We start from the raw sequence: 14,661 nt of genomic DNA, 5'->3' as shown, positions 1-14,661 counted from the left end.
CAATGCCCAGCTATTTTTAGAGATGAGGTCTCTCTCTGGCTCTGGCTCTGGCTCAGGATGGTCTCCAACCTGTGAGCTCAGGCAATCTACTTGCCTCAGCCTCTCAGAGTGCTAGGATTGCAGGTGAAAGCCATCGCCAGGCCCAAGACAGTGATTTTCAGCCTGTGTGCTGCAGTTCACTGGTGTGTTGTGAGAGGATCTAAGGTATGTTGTGAAAACTTTTGAGGATCATTAACTAAATTATTTTCAAAAGAAGTGCAAAGCACAGTAAGTATATTCTCTTTTTTACTCTTTTTTTTTAATCAATATAATTTTAAGTATGTAACTCTTAAGTTCAAAGTGTGCCGTGAGATAAAAACACTGCTCTAAGAGCTTCCCTCATCTAAGTCCTCCTCCCTCCTTTGGCCCAGGGCATTTTTATCTTGTCCTTGGAACAGGGAAGCCTAGCTACTAAATAAACACGTGTTTTCTCCAATCATTTCCCCAAAATTTTAGTTCTTTGCTTTCTCCTCCAAAGATTTTGAAACTCTTCTGTGAGAGCCAAGCTGAAGCCATTTTAATGATGGCCACTGCCGCCATCTTAGGCCCAATGAGTCAGCATAACGTCCCCGCCCACCCCAAAGATAGCACCACCCCAAAGATAGCACCACCCCATGGCACGAAACTTATGCCCAATCAAGAGCTAATGCCTAACCTGTAATCTGCCCATGTCCCTAGCAACCAATCAAAATTGTACCTGTACTTTACCCCTCCCCTTCTTGTTTTCTTTACCCTATAAAAACTGTTTACACCTCCAGGGCGGGGCTCTTTTTCAGTGTGCTCACCAGGAGAGTCCAGGCCCGGGCTTAAATAAAGGTTGCTTCATGATCTTTACATCGGAGTGTGTCTCAGACTAACTCTTGGGGGATCGGGAAAAATCCAGGCACAACACTTCTCTATCCACTCCTTTTTGATTTTCATTCCTTGGGAAAATGAATAAAATGCTCAGATGGAAGCCAAAGGATGCAAGAAAATATCACAGAAAAGAAATGCTGGTTAAAATTTTACGGTATTATGCTGTATGAAACTTTAATAATAGGGTGACCAGACATCCTGCTTTTGGCAGGACAGTCCGCGTTTTAAAAAAGTCCCGATTTTTGGAAAGAATGGATGAACGGGCAGGAGAACAGGAAGGGAATATATGGTTTTTGGCTGCCATGTGGCTATTTTGCCAGAATATGAGTTTTATATTATTTTTGTTAATTTTATAATGTTAAACTGTAATAATTACAAATAATTGTTGAGAAGTGATTATCGAGAACTGCTTATCAAAGTTTGCATTGTTGTCAGGGCCTGCCCTGTCCAGTCCCCTGCTCCGCCCCCACCCCGTCCCTGGCCATGTTGTCCAGCATTACAAATGTTAAAAATCTGGTCACCCTATTTAATAAGTAATGAGAAAATAAAAATAGTTTACAGCAGTCTGGGCTAGGTGAAGTCTGCAAAATTTATCAGGCCTGAAGAGACTTGAGTATAGGACTTCAGTCATGGCCCCCAACCCACGCCCAGGTGCAATTGTTTAAAGGCATTTTATTTCTGACTTAGAGCCCCACTCCTTATCTTCATTTCTGGAATTTGTGATATAAAGAGTAATGTATAAACAATCAATAGCTTATGTTATTTAATGTAAATCAACTTAGGAACTGCCTCTTCTTTGTTTCTTTAAAAGCCTCCTGGAACCTGCTGCTAATTAGAGTGTCTATACAAGACAACTTGAATCCCTGGTTCCAGGTTGCAGTCCTGAAACTTGGACCAAATGAACTCTCTACTTATACTAATTTTGCCTCGGTCTTTTTTTCTTTTAGTTCAACAGTAATTTATGTAAAACTTTTAGCACAGTGCCTGATGCTTCATGAACACTCCATAAACAGAGACTGTGATTATTACTACCTGCTCCAGGAAGTAATTTTAAGGATTACACGTATGTGATATGCCTGATCTATAATAGGTATTCAGTGAATGCCACTCATCATAGTGAAAAAAGTAATTTTGAGCTCAATGTAAAGAATATGTTATATCAACAAATAATTCTTTCAAAATTATTAAAAGTTATACATAGAAATAAATACATTAATAAATATCTCATTTTTTTGAATGAAGTTTACTGAAGTAAAGTTTTTAAGGTTTTGAGAATTTATCTTGCATATTACTAATTTTTATTCCCTATAAGCCATATCCTATGCTACCTCAGAGTATATACTTCGATGTCCTTCCTTTATAGTCTGGAGGATGTATAAAACCATCAGCAAAAATAGCTATTAAGCCTTTGGGACAACACATGATGTATGACACTGACCATTAAATCATCAATACATTGGACTGAATGAAATTACTTGGTTCATTTAAATGTAGTGGCAGGAAAACAGGAGAAACAAAATTACAGTTTCAGAGACTCAGGCTTCTGAGCATGTTCCAGAAAAGTATGAAAATAACTTGGGCTTCTGAGGTATTGCCCTAGGTCCTCCTCCTGGTTTAACCTAGTGAGAGCAAGCCTTGGGCTCACCCTCTCATTAAAGATCTCCCTCTCTCTCTCTTTCCTTTCTCCCTCTCTCTCTCTCTCTCTTTCCTCTCTCCCTCTCTCTCTCTTTCCCTGCATCTTTACAACACCAGCTTACTCTTCAACTGGATAATTCTCCTCAGCATAAATACATGATGACCTCTCAGTTTTGGCCTTGTAATTCCATATATTTCCTCTAGCTATTGTTTTATTTATCTGTTCCCTTGCTAAAGAAAACTTTTGGAAAGACCTACCTAGGAATGCTGCCTCCACCTCCTCAATAAACTGGCTTCTGCCACCAACACTGAAATGAAAGGGTTTTGTTTTGTTTTGTTTTGTTTTGTTTTGAGACAGTCTCAAGCTGTCACCCTGGGGAGAGGACCATTGCATCACAGCTCACAGCAACCTCAAATTCTTGGGCTTAAGTGATCCTCCTGCCTCAGCCTTCCAAGTAGCGGGGACTATGGGTGCCCACCACAACACCTGGCTGTTTTTTGGTTGTAGTTATCATTGTTGTTTGGCAGGCCCAAGCTGGATTGGCACCCACCAGCTCCGGTATATGTGGCTCAAGCAGCTAGGGCACCAGCCACAGGCGTCAAGCCTGAAATGAAAAGGTTTTGTCATCTCACAAGTGAATTCCATTTGCCCCAATCTTTAGGTACTTCCCTATCCTCACCTTCACTTCTGAGCAGCATTTGACAGAATGGTGGCTGATTTCCTCTTCTTGAAACGCTCAACCATCTCTTGGGATCTGTGGCCCGACAGTCTGAAGTCTGACAGCCTTGAGTCTGACGTGTTCATTGACAGGCTCCCCCTCCTCAGGGCTCAGTTTAGGGTTCTCCTGTCTCTTTGAGTACTTGCCCTGGATAAACTCATTCATTTCCACGGCTTTAAATATACTCCATCTGGTGACTGTTTCCAAATTTACATACATATCCATTAGCCTCCTTGCTGTCTTAGTTTGCATGTCCAATAAGTATTTCAAATATAGCTTGTCAAAATGGGTATCTTCAGACTTCACATATGGTATAGAAGGACAATATATACAAGTAATGGAATTCAACTTCTACCCTCTAAGTCTATTAAAAGAAACAATAAAGTGGGTGTTTTCAGTTTCCCCTACAACCTGCCCTCACCTCTCACAGACTTCCTAATCATATCCCCTCTGCCGTCCAAGATAGATACCTGGGAATTGTCCTTAGTTTTCCTCTCTCTTGTATCCCTATAACCAAGTCCTATTCACTCTGTTTCTGAAATGTACATCTCAATTTCCTCTAGCTCGCTATATACCCACAGCCACCATTCTGGTCTGTACTAGCCTAGACTGCTGCTGGAGACACTTAGGCTGTCTCCCTAGATCCGTTCTTGACCACCTCCAACACATTCTCCCTGCAGAATCCCTTCCTATCACTCCAAACTGACTGTTACTTAGGACTCAGGACATTTTATGGGGGTAGAACCAAAAGGAGTTGCTTATGGATTTACATGGAATTAGAACTTAAGAATGACTAGAGTTTTGCCGAGCAACTTGACTTTTGTCAAGGTGGGAAAGTTTGAATGACCATGTATAGCCTAATGCATATATAGGCTTGGCTGACTGGAGTAAGGAGTGGCTGGAGGGGGTTAGCTGTTCTGTTTCCTATGCACTAACCTTGAAATGTCAATTTGTAAAGCAGAGGGTGCTGTAGTTGGGTAGAACTATTAGACATATTTGTTAGATAAATGACCCAAGTTAGATTATTAGACCCAGAAGAGCAAGTATAAGGGGAAGGATTTAGGGGGAAGGGTAGGCTATGATGTATTCAAGCTGTATGTGGCATTCTATAGAAATCTCCTATAATTTGAAGCATAGGTCTTGAGAGCAATAGGAAAATTAGGCCTGGAGGCATAAACATGAGGATCATGTCTGAGAGTTTAAAGTATGGAAAAAGTAACATGGCACAGAGAGACTTCTAGAAGATTAAAATGTTTTTTTTTTGAGACAGAGCCTCAAGCTGGCCCCCTGGGTAGAGTGCCATGGCTTCACTGCTCACAGCAACCTCCAACTCCTGGGCTCAAGCGAGTCTCCTGCCTCTGCCTCCTAAGTAGCTGGGACCACAGGCACCCGCCACAACGCCCGGCTATTTTTTGGTTGCAGCCATCATTGTCATTTGGCAGGCCCGGGTGGATTCGAACCCGCCACCTTAGGTGTATGTGGCTGGTGCCTTAGCAGCTTGAGCCACAGGCGCCAAGCCAGATTAAAATGTTTTTATGTCACTTTTTTTTCTTTTGGCCAGGGCTGGGTTTGAACTCACCACCTCTGGCATATGGGGCCAGCATCCTATTCCTTGAGCCATGGGTGCTACCCATATGTCACATTTTGTATTCAAAATAAAATTAATTTTATTGAGTCAGATGGAGGAAATGCTGACCATCATCCCTGGCTTCCACCCACCAGACACCAGTAGCATTCACCCATCCACCTCCCAGCTCCCAGATGTAACAACCAAAAATGTCTTAAATATTGCCAAATGTGCCCTGGGGGAGAGAAGGGAATGCCCATAACTGAAAACTACTGGATTAGAAGAATGTCAAAGAGAAAATTGGCCCTTCTTTTTAGTCACTGAAATGTTAATATTGGGGTATACTGGAGAAATAACTACATAGCAGTAGCATTCTAAGCTTTTGTCCTGAAAAATGGCTCTTGAATGAATTTTACAATTAGACAGGGTGCATGTGCCCAAGGGTGTAAGGGAGGAAGAGAAGGGGGTCAAAAAGCGCACGCTGAGCGCGAGCTACCCCGCCCTGCAGGCGAAAAGCCCTGGACGCGGTGACCCGCGAGGGGCACTTTTTCGAGCAGCCTTCACGCAGGGTTGCAGACAGCCTTCTCTCTCTGCAGTGATCTGTGTGCTGGCCGCAGGCTGACGGCTTTGGTAGAAACAGACAAGTCCTCAGCATCGCTAGACCTGGCAGCTTATTCTTTCGGTTGAAAAGACTCTCAGTGCAATTCTCCTGCTGCCCCCTAGTGAGGCTGCTGGGTGATGCCTCGTAAATTCCCGCAGTTCCTGACTTTGGTTTCAAGGCTGAAGCTTGTCAACCTGGAGACTCCAGGTGTTGGCTTTCTGGTTTTCCTCCCTTCTTGCTCCAAACTGAATCCCTAACAGTCACTAACGACATCAGGAATGTAGGGGTGAATGCATAGGTCAACGGGACAGCAGAGGAACACGGGCAGGGTAACACAAAGGCATGATTGTGGCCAGGAATGTTGTCAATAGCGCTAAGACATCTACAGAGCGCCAGGGACCGTGCCTACTCGTCGTTTGCCGTACGTGCTGCTGTTCCTGATCACCTTTTCTTCAGAAACCAGTGAAGCACAGGGCCTGGAAGAAACACCATCTGGTCACAGATGCATGAATGAAAATGTTATCTACTAATGTAGACCATGGAGGGACGCTGCTGCTTAAGAGCTGCAGTTGAAGACAGAGCATCTACGTTTGTGTACGTGCCAGGAAAAGACACACTACTCACGGTAGATACCTTAGCACAGACTGAGAAATCCGAGGGGCAAATGCTGCCTCTGGAACCCAGCAACTGCAAATGGGAGGGTGGAGGAAGACAGAGAAAATAGTTATCTGCTCACACCTGTAATCCCAGCACTTTGGAAGGCTAGGGCAGGCGGATTACCCGAGGCTAGGAGTTCAAGACCAGCCTGGGCAACATCATGAAACTTCTTCCCTATAATTAATAAATGAATAAGTAAATAAATAAGCAAATAAATCCCCCAATATTAACAAACTATATACAAAAAGAAAATACTTCTGAGTGTGAAAGCAATCCCCATAATGCAATCCCCCAGTGTTCTAAAGGCCCCTACTTTTTGTATTTTCTTGAAGAAGTCTTAAACTTAAAAGTCACATTACATCAATTATGACAAAATTGATATTTTAAAAAGATCTATTACAATTTATTTCAATTGGGGTCATCCAAAGGCTTAATAACTAGGATCTACAGAGAACTCAATTAATAAAGATAAAAATAAAAACTGCAACAATCCCACATATCACTGGGCAAGAGAGAGGAATAGAATCTTCTCTAAGGAAGACAGATGAATGGCTAACAAACAAATAAAAAAATGCTCATCATCACTAATCATCAGAGAAATGCAAATTAAAATGACCCTGACATATCACCTAACCCCAGTAAGATTAGCCCACATCACAAAGTCCCAAAGCTGCAGATGCTGGTGTGGATGTGGAAAGAGGGGAATACTTTTACAGTATTGGTGAGACTGCAAACTCATACAGCCTCTTTGGAAAGATGTATGGGGAATCCTCAAAGATCTCAAAATTAGATCTCCCATTTGATGCCACAATCCCACTACTACCCGGGAGAAAAAAAAAATCATTTTACCACAAGGACATTTGCACTAGAGTGTATATTGAAGCTCTATTTACATTCACCAGGATGTGGAAATAACCTAAATGCCCATAAGCTCCGGAATGGATTAACAAATTGTGATACATGCACACCATGGAATACTAATCAGCCTAGAAAAGAAAAGATGGAGACTTCACATCTTTTGTAATATCCTGGATGGAATTGAAACACATTCGTCTTAGTAAAGTATCACGACAATGGAAAAGCAAACATTCAATGTACTCAATACTAGTATCAAGCCAGTAGATGATCTAATGCATGCCCAAATAGGAGAAAAACTCCTCTCAATTCAAGTTGGGGGGAGAGGGAGGGGGTTTGGCACAGGGTTTGGGAGGGGGAGGTTAGAATACATTTTGTGTGTGAGATATAACCGCAAGATGAATTCTATCTAACTAAATCAAATATTTTGACCTGGTTGCTTGTATCCCATTAACCTAAAATAAATTTACTTAAACATTTTTAAAAAATAATTTGAGGTCATCCATAGTGTACCTGGAATACTTTCTGGCTTATGAAGAAAAAATATGTATACATTTTATAAAGCAAAACTCTTCATGTATGTATGTGCTGTGTTTAATGAGTTAAGGTTTTGAATAAAGGAGCTGGAATGGAGACCTGACCTGTTTTGAAGGATTCTGGCTGCTATGTTGAGAATAGACCACAGACCAAGGTAGAAGCAAGCAGATCAGCTAGTGGGCCCCTTGAGTGTTCTACACAAGATGATGGAGGCTCTGACTGGGGTAGTAGCAGAGCCAGAGGTGAAAAGTGGTCAGAGTCTAAAGATATTTTAAAGGTACAACCAATGGATTTTGTGGATTTGCCCACAAATCCACAAAGGAGGGAAGGTGGAATATCAGACTCAAGGATGATTCCTCCAAAACAGCCTAGTAAAACATCTCAACATCTTCAAGTTGTAGGGGGCGAGAAGGCATGATAGTTAATTTCTAATGTTCAAACTATTAATCAGTTCTAAAAGTGGCTTAATTCAAATTCATGTACAATAGTAAAACTATTTCTGCAAAAGCAAAAGCTGGAACTATAGAGTGATAAAGTATGATATAAAGATAACTTTCAGGGGGGCAATTCCTTCCTTAACGTGATAAACATTCTCCTTTATGACATGGTTTTCTTACGTGCCTTACTCATCTGGTTTTGCTATCCAATAATTGCCTGATTTGGGGATGCATTTTATAACCAGTTTATCTGTCCAAGAATAGAGAACAGTGAGCCTGCCCACATACTCTCACTAGGTCCACCTGCATAGAGAGACTTTTTTCTTACCACAGTTGCTATAAGGAATTACCAGACTGGGTGACTTAAATAATTTTTTATAGTTCTGGAGGCTATAGTTCTGTCCAAGATCAAGGTGGTGGCAGATTTAGTTCTGGTGACATCTGCTTCCCGACTTGCAAATGGCCTTCTTCTTTTTGGATCCTCACATGCCAGAGTTCAGAGCAAGCGCTTGAGTCTCTTCTCATAAAGGCATCAAGCCCATCCACTAGGGCTCCACCCTCATTTTCTAATTACCTCCCAAAGGCCCACCTCCTAATACCATCACATAGGTTAGGATCTCAACATATGAATTTGGGGGGGACACAGGCAGTCCCTAACATCAAAGGACAATTTGTGTCCAGAAGGCCATTTTGCAACCTACTAATCAACTAATAGAGTAGGCAGTCAAATATATTTAGGTATGTATTAATAGTTAGCCTTAGTGTTCATAGACTTTTACCTTAAATATACTCTGTCAAAATTAAAAATAATTATCTATAGATGATCACGTTAATAACATGCAGATAACTAATTCTTCTGGAATCTCAATTTTTCTTTTTCTTTTTTTTTTTTTTTTTGAGACAAGAGTCTCAAGCTGTTGCCCTGGGTAAAGCACTATGGTGTCACAGCTCACAGCAACCTCAAACTCTTGGGCTTCAGCGATTCTCTTGCCTCAGCCTCCCAAGTACAATACCCAGCCAGTTTTTGGTTTAGTTGTCATTGTTGTTTAGCAAGCCCAGGCTGGGTTCAAACCTGCCTCCCTTGGTGTATGTGGCCAGCACTCTGCTGACTGAGCTACTAGCGCTGCCCTGAAATCTCAGTATTTTTTCTTTTTGGTTTGGATTGAGCTAAGCAAGAGCTATTTACTGGAATTCTAACACTTTCGAAGTGTTGCATTTACTGAATTGCACTTCAATGTATCATTGGTCTATACTGTCCCCCTTGAAATTGGTCATTTTACTTCTAGGAATGTTAAAATAGACTATACCATTACACAATCCATATTATGAAACTCCTTGGGAGGAATATTTTTCAGGCCTTAGTAGTGAGTGATGCGCCTTCCAGAGCAGTGATTTTCACACTGGTGTGCTGAGAGGATCTTATGTGTGCCTCAAAAAATTTTTAAAGTTCATTAATAAAATTACTTTTGAAAGCAGTTCAAAGCACAATGTATATTCTTTTACTCTTTTTTGACCAACATAGTTTAAGTGTGCCACAGAAGTTTACTATAGGTTCAAGTGTGCTGTGAGATAAAAAAGGCTGAACAACATTGTTACAGAGACTGATCCTTGCGGAGACTGATCTGTGTAAACGAATGCTTCTTCCTTACAAAGAAAAGTAAGTTCAGAGTCAAATTTACAAATATACTGAAGTGTTCAGGTTACAGTGGCACACACTTTTGTTATACATACATCCCTGGGCTTTATCATGTCTAGCATAGTTTTCCCTTTAACAACCTTACTTGACTATCTTGGTGTTTTAGTTCACTATTTCATTGTTTTAATTCTGAAACAAAATAGCAAACTTTGGGCTCAAGGTAGACATAGGAATGGAAAAAACAGAAGAAAACAGGGAATGAACAGTAGAAAGTTAAAGAATCTATTGCTACCAAGAGATAAAAAAAAAAAAGATGAATGTGAAATAAATATAAAAGGACCATACTAGAAGGAAAATACAAAGACAACATCGATATGTGGGATTTTCACAGATCTCTTTACTAAAAATCTCTCTCTAAGCATGAGCTAATATATTCTGAATGCGATTTTAATGTAAAGTGTAAAAACTATTAAGTAAATTAGCATAGTATGTTCCATATAAAATGAATTCTTCAAAACAAAACCCAGGCTTTTCTTACTGTCACAATCACCATCTTAAAAAATACCAAGAATTCAAATAATAACCTATTTCCACCTGTTACTTAAATAATGAGACCATTGACAAACAAAATCAAGGCCAAAACATGTCATTCTTACAATAAATTTTAATTTTTTTTTTTATTTTTCCTGGAATTTTATGTTTACTTAAAACCTTATACATAGTAAACAGATATATTAATCCATTTGGCCTTTGCATAAACATTTTCAGAGTTTACTCACAATGTACTCTTTAACCCACACAAACTGCTTACAAAGAATGCTTTAAACTATAGTGATGATTTAAAAAGAAGCACACAACATTGAAAAGAGTCTTCCTGTTTCAGGAAAAATGGTTTACTGTGAAGTTAGCCTCTTTTAACATTTTTGGTGTTAATCCTGAGTGAACCAGGATGGCCGCTTTCTGGCTCGTTCAATGATCCTCTTGCCCTGATCTTGTTCCTGTGGGGTCTCTCCAGCGTACAGCACCACAGTCTCTATGGCAGGAGCCTTAAAAGGGCCCCCTTCTTGTTTCCCTATCTGTCGTCGAATTTCTGCAGTTTCCTTGCGCACCTTCTCATAGCAATAGCCGCAAAGGACATGTTTCTGTTTCAAGTGACCACATTCAGGACATGTGTCAATATTGTTCTTTAAGACAACAAACAAAAACATTATTTTAGCAAGGGGCAATACAATGCCTAAGTAATCACTGATGGGAGTGACACTCACATTCTAGCTTTCTGGAAGGTTCAGGCTACATGAGGTCATATACCATCTAGTTCCACCTCACTTTAACAGGAAACTGAGGCCCAGCCATACTGAGTTTGAATTGGTAGGAAAAACTAGAATTAGAATCCAGTCTACCAACTTAGAATCTGGTATGTTTTTACTTACACAGCAGTCATGTTTATGTAAAAAGGTACTCCATTTTCCCCCAATTCCAAACACTAACCATCTAAAAGAGAATCTATCAACACAATGGGGTGACTCCTACAGTCAGCATCAGCATCTTGAATAAGACAGCAAGGAAAAACAAATTCACTCTGTCTTTCAAGCTATCTTGGGGAAAATAATTCTAGGTAAGAATATTACAAGTTGGCTACTTCTGTTTTATCACAGTGTACTTCAAATTCCTATATAGAACATAGGTTAGGTATATGGCATGAAAATTTTTTTGTTACAACGTAAGGATTTTTTTTTTTTTTTTTTTTTTAGACAGAGCCTCAAGCTGTCCCCCTGGGTAGAGTGCTATTGCATCACAGCTCACAGCAACCTCCAACTCCTGGGCTCAAGCGAGTCTCCTGCCTCAGCCTCCCAAGTAGCTGTGACTACAGGTGCCTACCACAATACCCGGCTATTTTTTGGTTGCAGCTGTCATTATTGTTTGGTGGTCCTGGGCTGGATTCGAACCCACCACCTTAGGTGTATGTAGCTGGCACGTTAGCCACTTGAGCCACAGGCACTGAGCCAATGTAAGGATATTTTAATAAGTTTTTATACATGTCTTTCCAACTTAAACTATAACAAAACAATTATAACCTCTAAAAGACTTTTTTTATTTTCTGAGACAGAGTCTCACTATGTCACCCTTCATAGAGTGCTATGGTATCACTGCTCACAACAACCTCAAACTCTTAGGCTTAAGGATTCTCTTGCCTCAGCCTCCCAAGCAGCTGGGACTACAGGCACCTGCCTCAACACCTGGCTATTTTTTGGTTGCAGTTGTCATTGTTTAGCTGGTCTCAGCCAGATTCAAACCCACAAGTCTTGGTGTATGTGGCTGGTGTTGTAACCACTGCACTATGGGCGCTGAGCCTCTAAAAGACTTAACATGTTTTGAAGACATATTTGGAAAAACATAGAAAAAAAGAGTAAACAGGAACATCAAAGAAGCTTCAAACACTTCCTGAGATTAACATATAACACTACCATTTGTGAGGCAGATAACAAGATAATTTTCTGAAAGGAACATAGAACCTTGCACATTACTCATCTAATCACGTTCTCATTTTACTCCACTGTACTGGAAGCTGGATTGCATATCCAATGAAAGGTATGAAAAGATAGTCAGTTGGTCTTTTTTCATGATCAAAGCACCCAACATAGTACACTATATGTAGCAGAAAATATTCAAAGAAGAAAATAAATGCACAGGGTAAAAGCTATTTTATTCCCTCAGAATAAAGGCAATTAGGAAAGGCATGTAATAATTCAGTGTATGACCTCATTTAAGCCCTCTTGATCAAACTGTATAAAATATCATAAGTCTTAAGTAATAAAGTATTTTTCAGTTCCAGATTTAAGTTTAGCCCCAATCGTGACTGATAATATTTTTGGCTGGCTCGGCGCCTGTGGCTCAAGCGGCTAAGGTCCCAGCCACATACACCTAAGGTGGTGGGTTCGAATCCAGCCCAGGCCCGCCAAACAACAATGATGGCTACAACCAAAAATAGCTGGGTGTTGTGGCGGACACCTGTGGTCCCAGCTACTTGGGAGGTTGAGGCAGGAGACTGGATTGAGCCCAGGAGTTGGAGGTTGCTGTGAGTGGTGATGCCACAGCACTCTACCCGGGGGACAGCTTGAGGCTCTGTCTCAAAAAAAAGAAAAAAATAATAATAATATTTTTGGCTTAAATTCTAAAGGTTTAGTTTAAATGGTGAATGTGGAAGTTTATGAAGGTCAATTCTCTGTTCTTGAGTTTCAGCTGAATAGGAATGCCATGAAGTAAACAGTAACTGAAATCATAATTGTTAAAGCTATAAATTCACCAAACAGAGGTAATTAACACTGTTAATTTTCTTTTGACTAGGTCAACAAAGAGAGTACATCCATGTTGTAGAGGAAAGGGATATGATATTGTGTGAGAATAGAGGCACACCAAGAAAATTAGACTGCCAAGCCTCAAACCATGGCTCTACCACTTAATAGCTATGTTGACTACAGGAAAATTCTTCTCGCCAAGCAATCTAGGCAAGCTAACTTTCTTCATCCTAAAATGAAGAAAATGGTATTTGCTTTGGAGGGCTGTTGTGAAGAGATGATGAATTACAGTACACATAAAGCATTGAGACATCATAGACACTTACAGATGGTAGTTATTTTACTACTTATATCAGGGTTTTCCTTTATAGTACTTTACTGGTATGGTAAACAATAAAATATGTAAGGGCTAGTAACACCCAAAATCAATATATCTACTGTTTCTGATTTTAATTCTAGGCTTTGCCATAGTCAGGATGTTAAACCATTTGTAGTTCAAAAATCACACAGCTCAGGACTGAGACAGGTCATAATTCAAAAGTCATGAAGGTTCTTCATAGCCTAGTTAGTTCTCTGTCTAATCTCCTAACTCCTTCCTTGACTGTATTTTATACATAATGAGAACACTGTATTTTATTTAGGCTATTTACATAGACATATGAGATAGGCTATATGAATATACCATCAGGCTATACAATGGCAGACTTGAGAAAAAGCATACCCACAAAATCAACATTATTACCTTAACTTTAATAAGCTTCTGAGGGTTTCTTCTTCTGCAACGATTAACTTCAATGGTGCGTCTGTTTTTGGGAGCTGCCATCCAAAAGATACTATCCAAAAGGCTGGAATTCTCCCTACTTCCATTTGTATCATTTGCTGGTTCTGTAAATAAGACTGGACCCTGGACTGCTAATGCTGGTCCTATAAAATAAAACATGAAGATACAGAATTGGTTTCTAGGCTTGATGCCTGTGGCTCAGTGGCTAGGGCTTCAGCCACATACACCATAGCTGGCGGGTTCAAATCCAGCCTGGGCCTGCCAAACAATGACAACTACAACCAAAAAATAGCTGGGCACTGAGGCGCCTGTAGGCCCAGCTACTTGGGAGGCTGAGGCAAGACAGCTGTGATGCACTGTACCGAGGGAGACATAGTGAGATTCTGTCTCAAAAACAAACAAACAAAAAAAATTGGTTTCTAGCTTCTAAATGATTTAGATACCATTCTTCTTAAAAGTTAACAAACACACAGACATTTGACAGGTATTAAAATATCCTAAAGCATGGCATGGCGCCTGTAGCTCAGCAGTTAGGGTACCAGCCACATACACCGGAGCTGACGGGTTCAAATCCAGACCAGGCCTGCCAAACAAAAATGACAACTACAACCAAAAAATAGCTGGGTGTTGTGGTGGGCACCTGTAGTTCCTGCTACTTGGGAGGCTGAGGCAAGATAATCACTTAAACCCAAGAGTTTGAGGTTGTTGTGAGCTGTGATGCAATAGCGCTCTACAGAGGATGACAAAGTAAGACTCTGTCTTATAAAAAAAAAAATCCGAAAGCACATACAATAGGCTCAGCACCTGTGGCTCAAGTGGCTAAGGCGCCAGCCACATATATGTAAGGTGGCAGGTTCGAATCCAACTCAGCCTGCCAAAACAACAACAGCTGCAACCAAAAAATAGTTGGGCATTGTGGTGGTTGCCGGTGGTCCCAGCTACTTGAAGGCTGAGTTAGGAGACTCGTTTGAGCCCAGGAGTTGGAGGTTGCTGTGAGCTGTGATGCCACAGCACTCTACCCAGGGAGATAGCTTGAAGCTCTGTCT

The 14,661-nt window shown here is 40.7% G+C and overlaps 1 protein-coding gene across 1 annotated transcript in view; it reads right to left on the bottom strand.

The window, feature by feature from the left end:
* Positions 1-10,195: 10,195 nt before the first annotated feature.
* The window catches only part of MRPL32 (mitochondrial ribosomal protein L32), a 7,138-nt gene continuing 2,672 nt past the window's right edge, over positions 10,196-14,661 (bottom strand). The window contains exons 2-3 of the mRNA XM_003797549.2: positions 13,577-13,758; positions 10,196-10,722 (exon numbers count right to left, since the gene is read on the bottom strand). Coding sequence (XP_003797597.1) covers positions 10,468-10,722; positions 13,577-13,758 — 437 coding nt within the window. The 3' untranslated portion in view covers positions 10,196-10,467. The remainder of the gene's footprint in view (positions 10,723-13,576; positions 13,759-14,661) is intronic.

Source organism: Otolemur garnettii, unplaced genomic scaffold, assembly GCF_000181295.1.
Source record: "Otolemur garnettii isolate 467f Iridium unplaced genomic scaffold, OtoGar3 scaffold00119, whole genome shotgun sequence".
Lineage (NCBI taxonomy): Eukaryota > Metazoa > Chordata > Mammalia > Primates > Galagidae > Otolemur > Otolemur garnettii.
The sequence above is the reverse complement of the archived record's forward strand: the minus strand, read 5'-3'. Positions and strand labels throughout refer to the sequence as shown.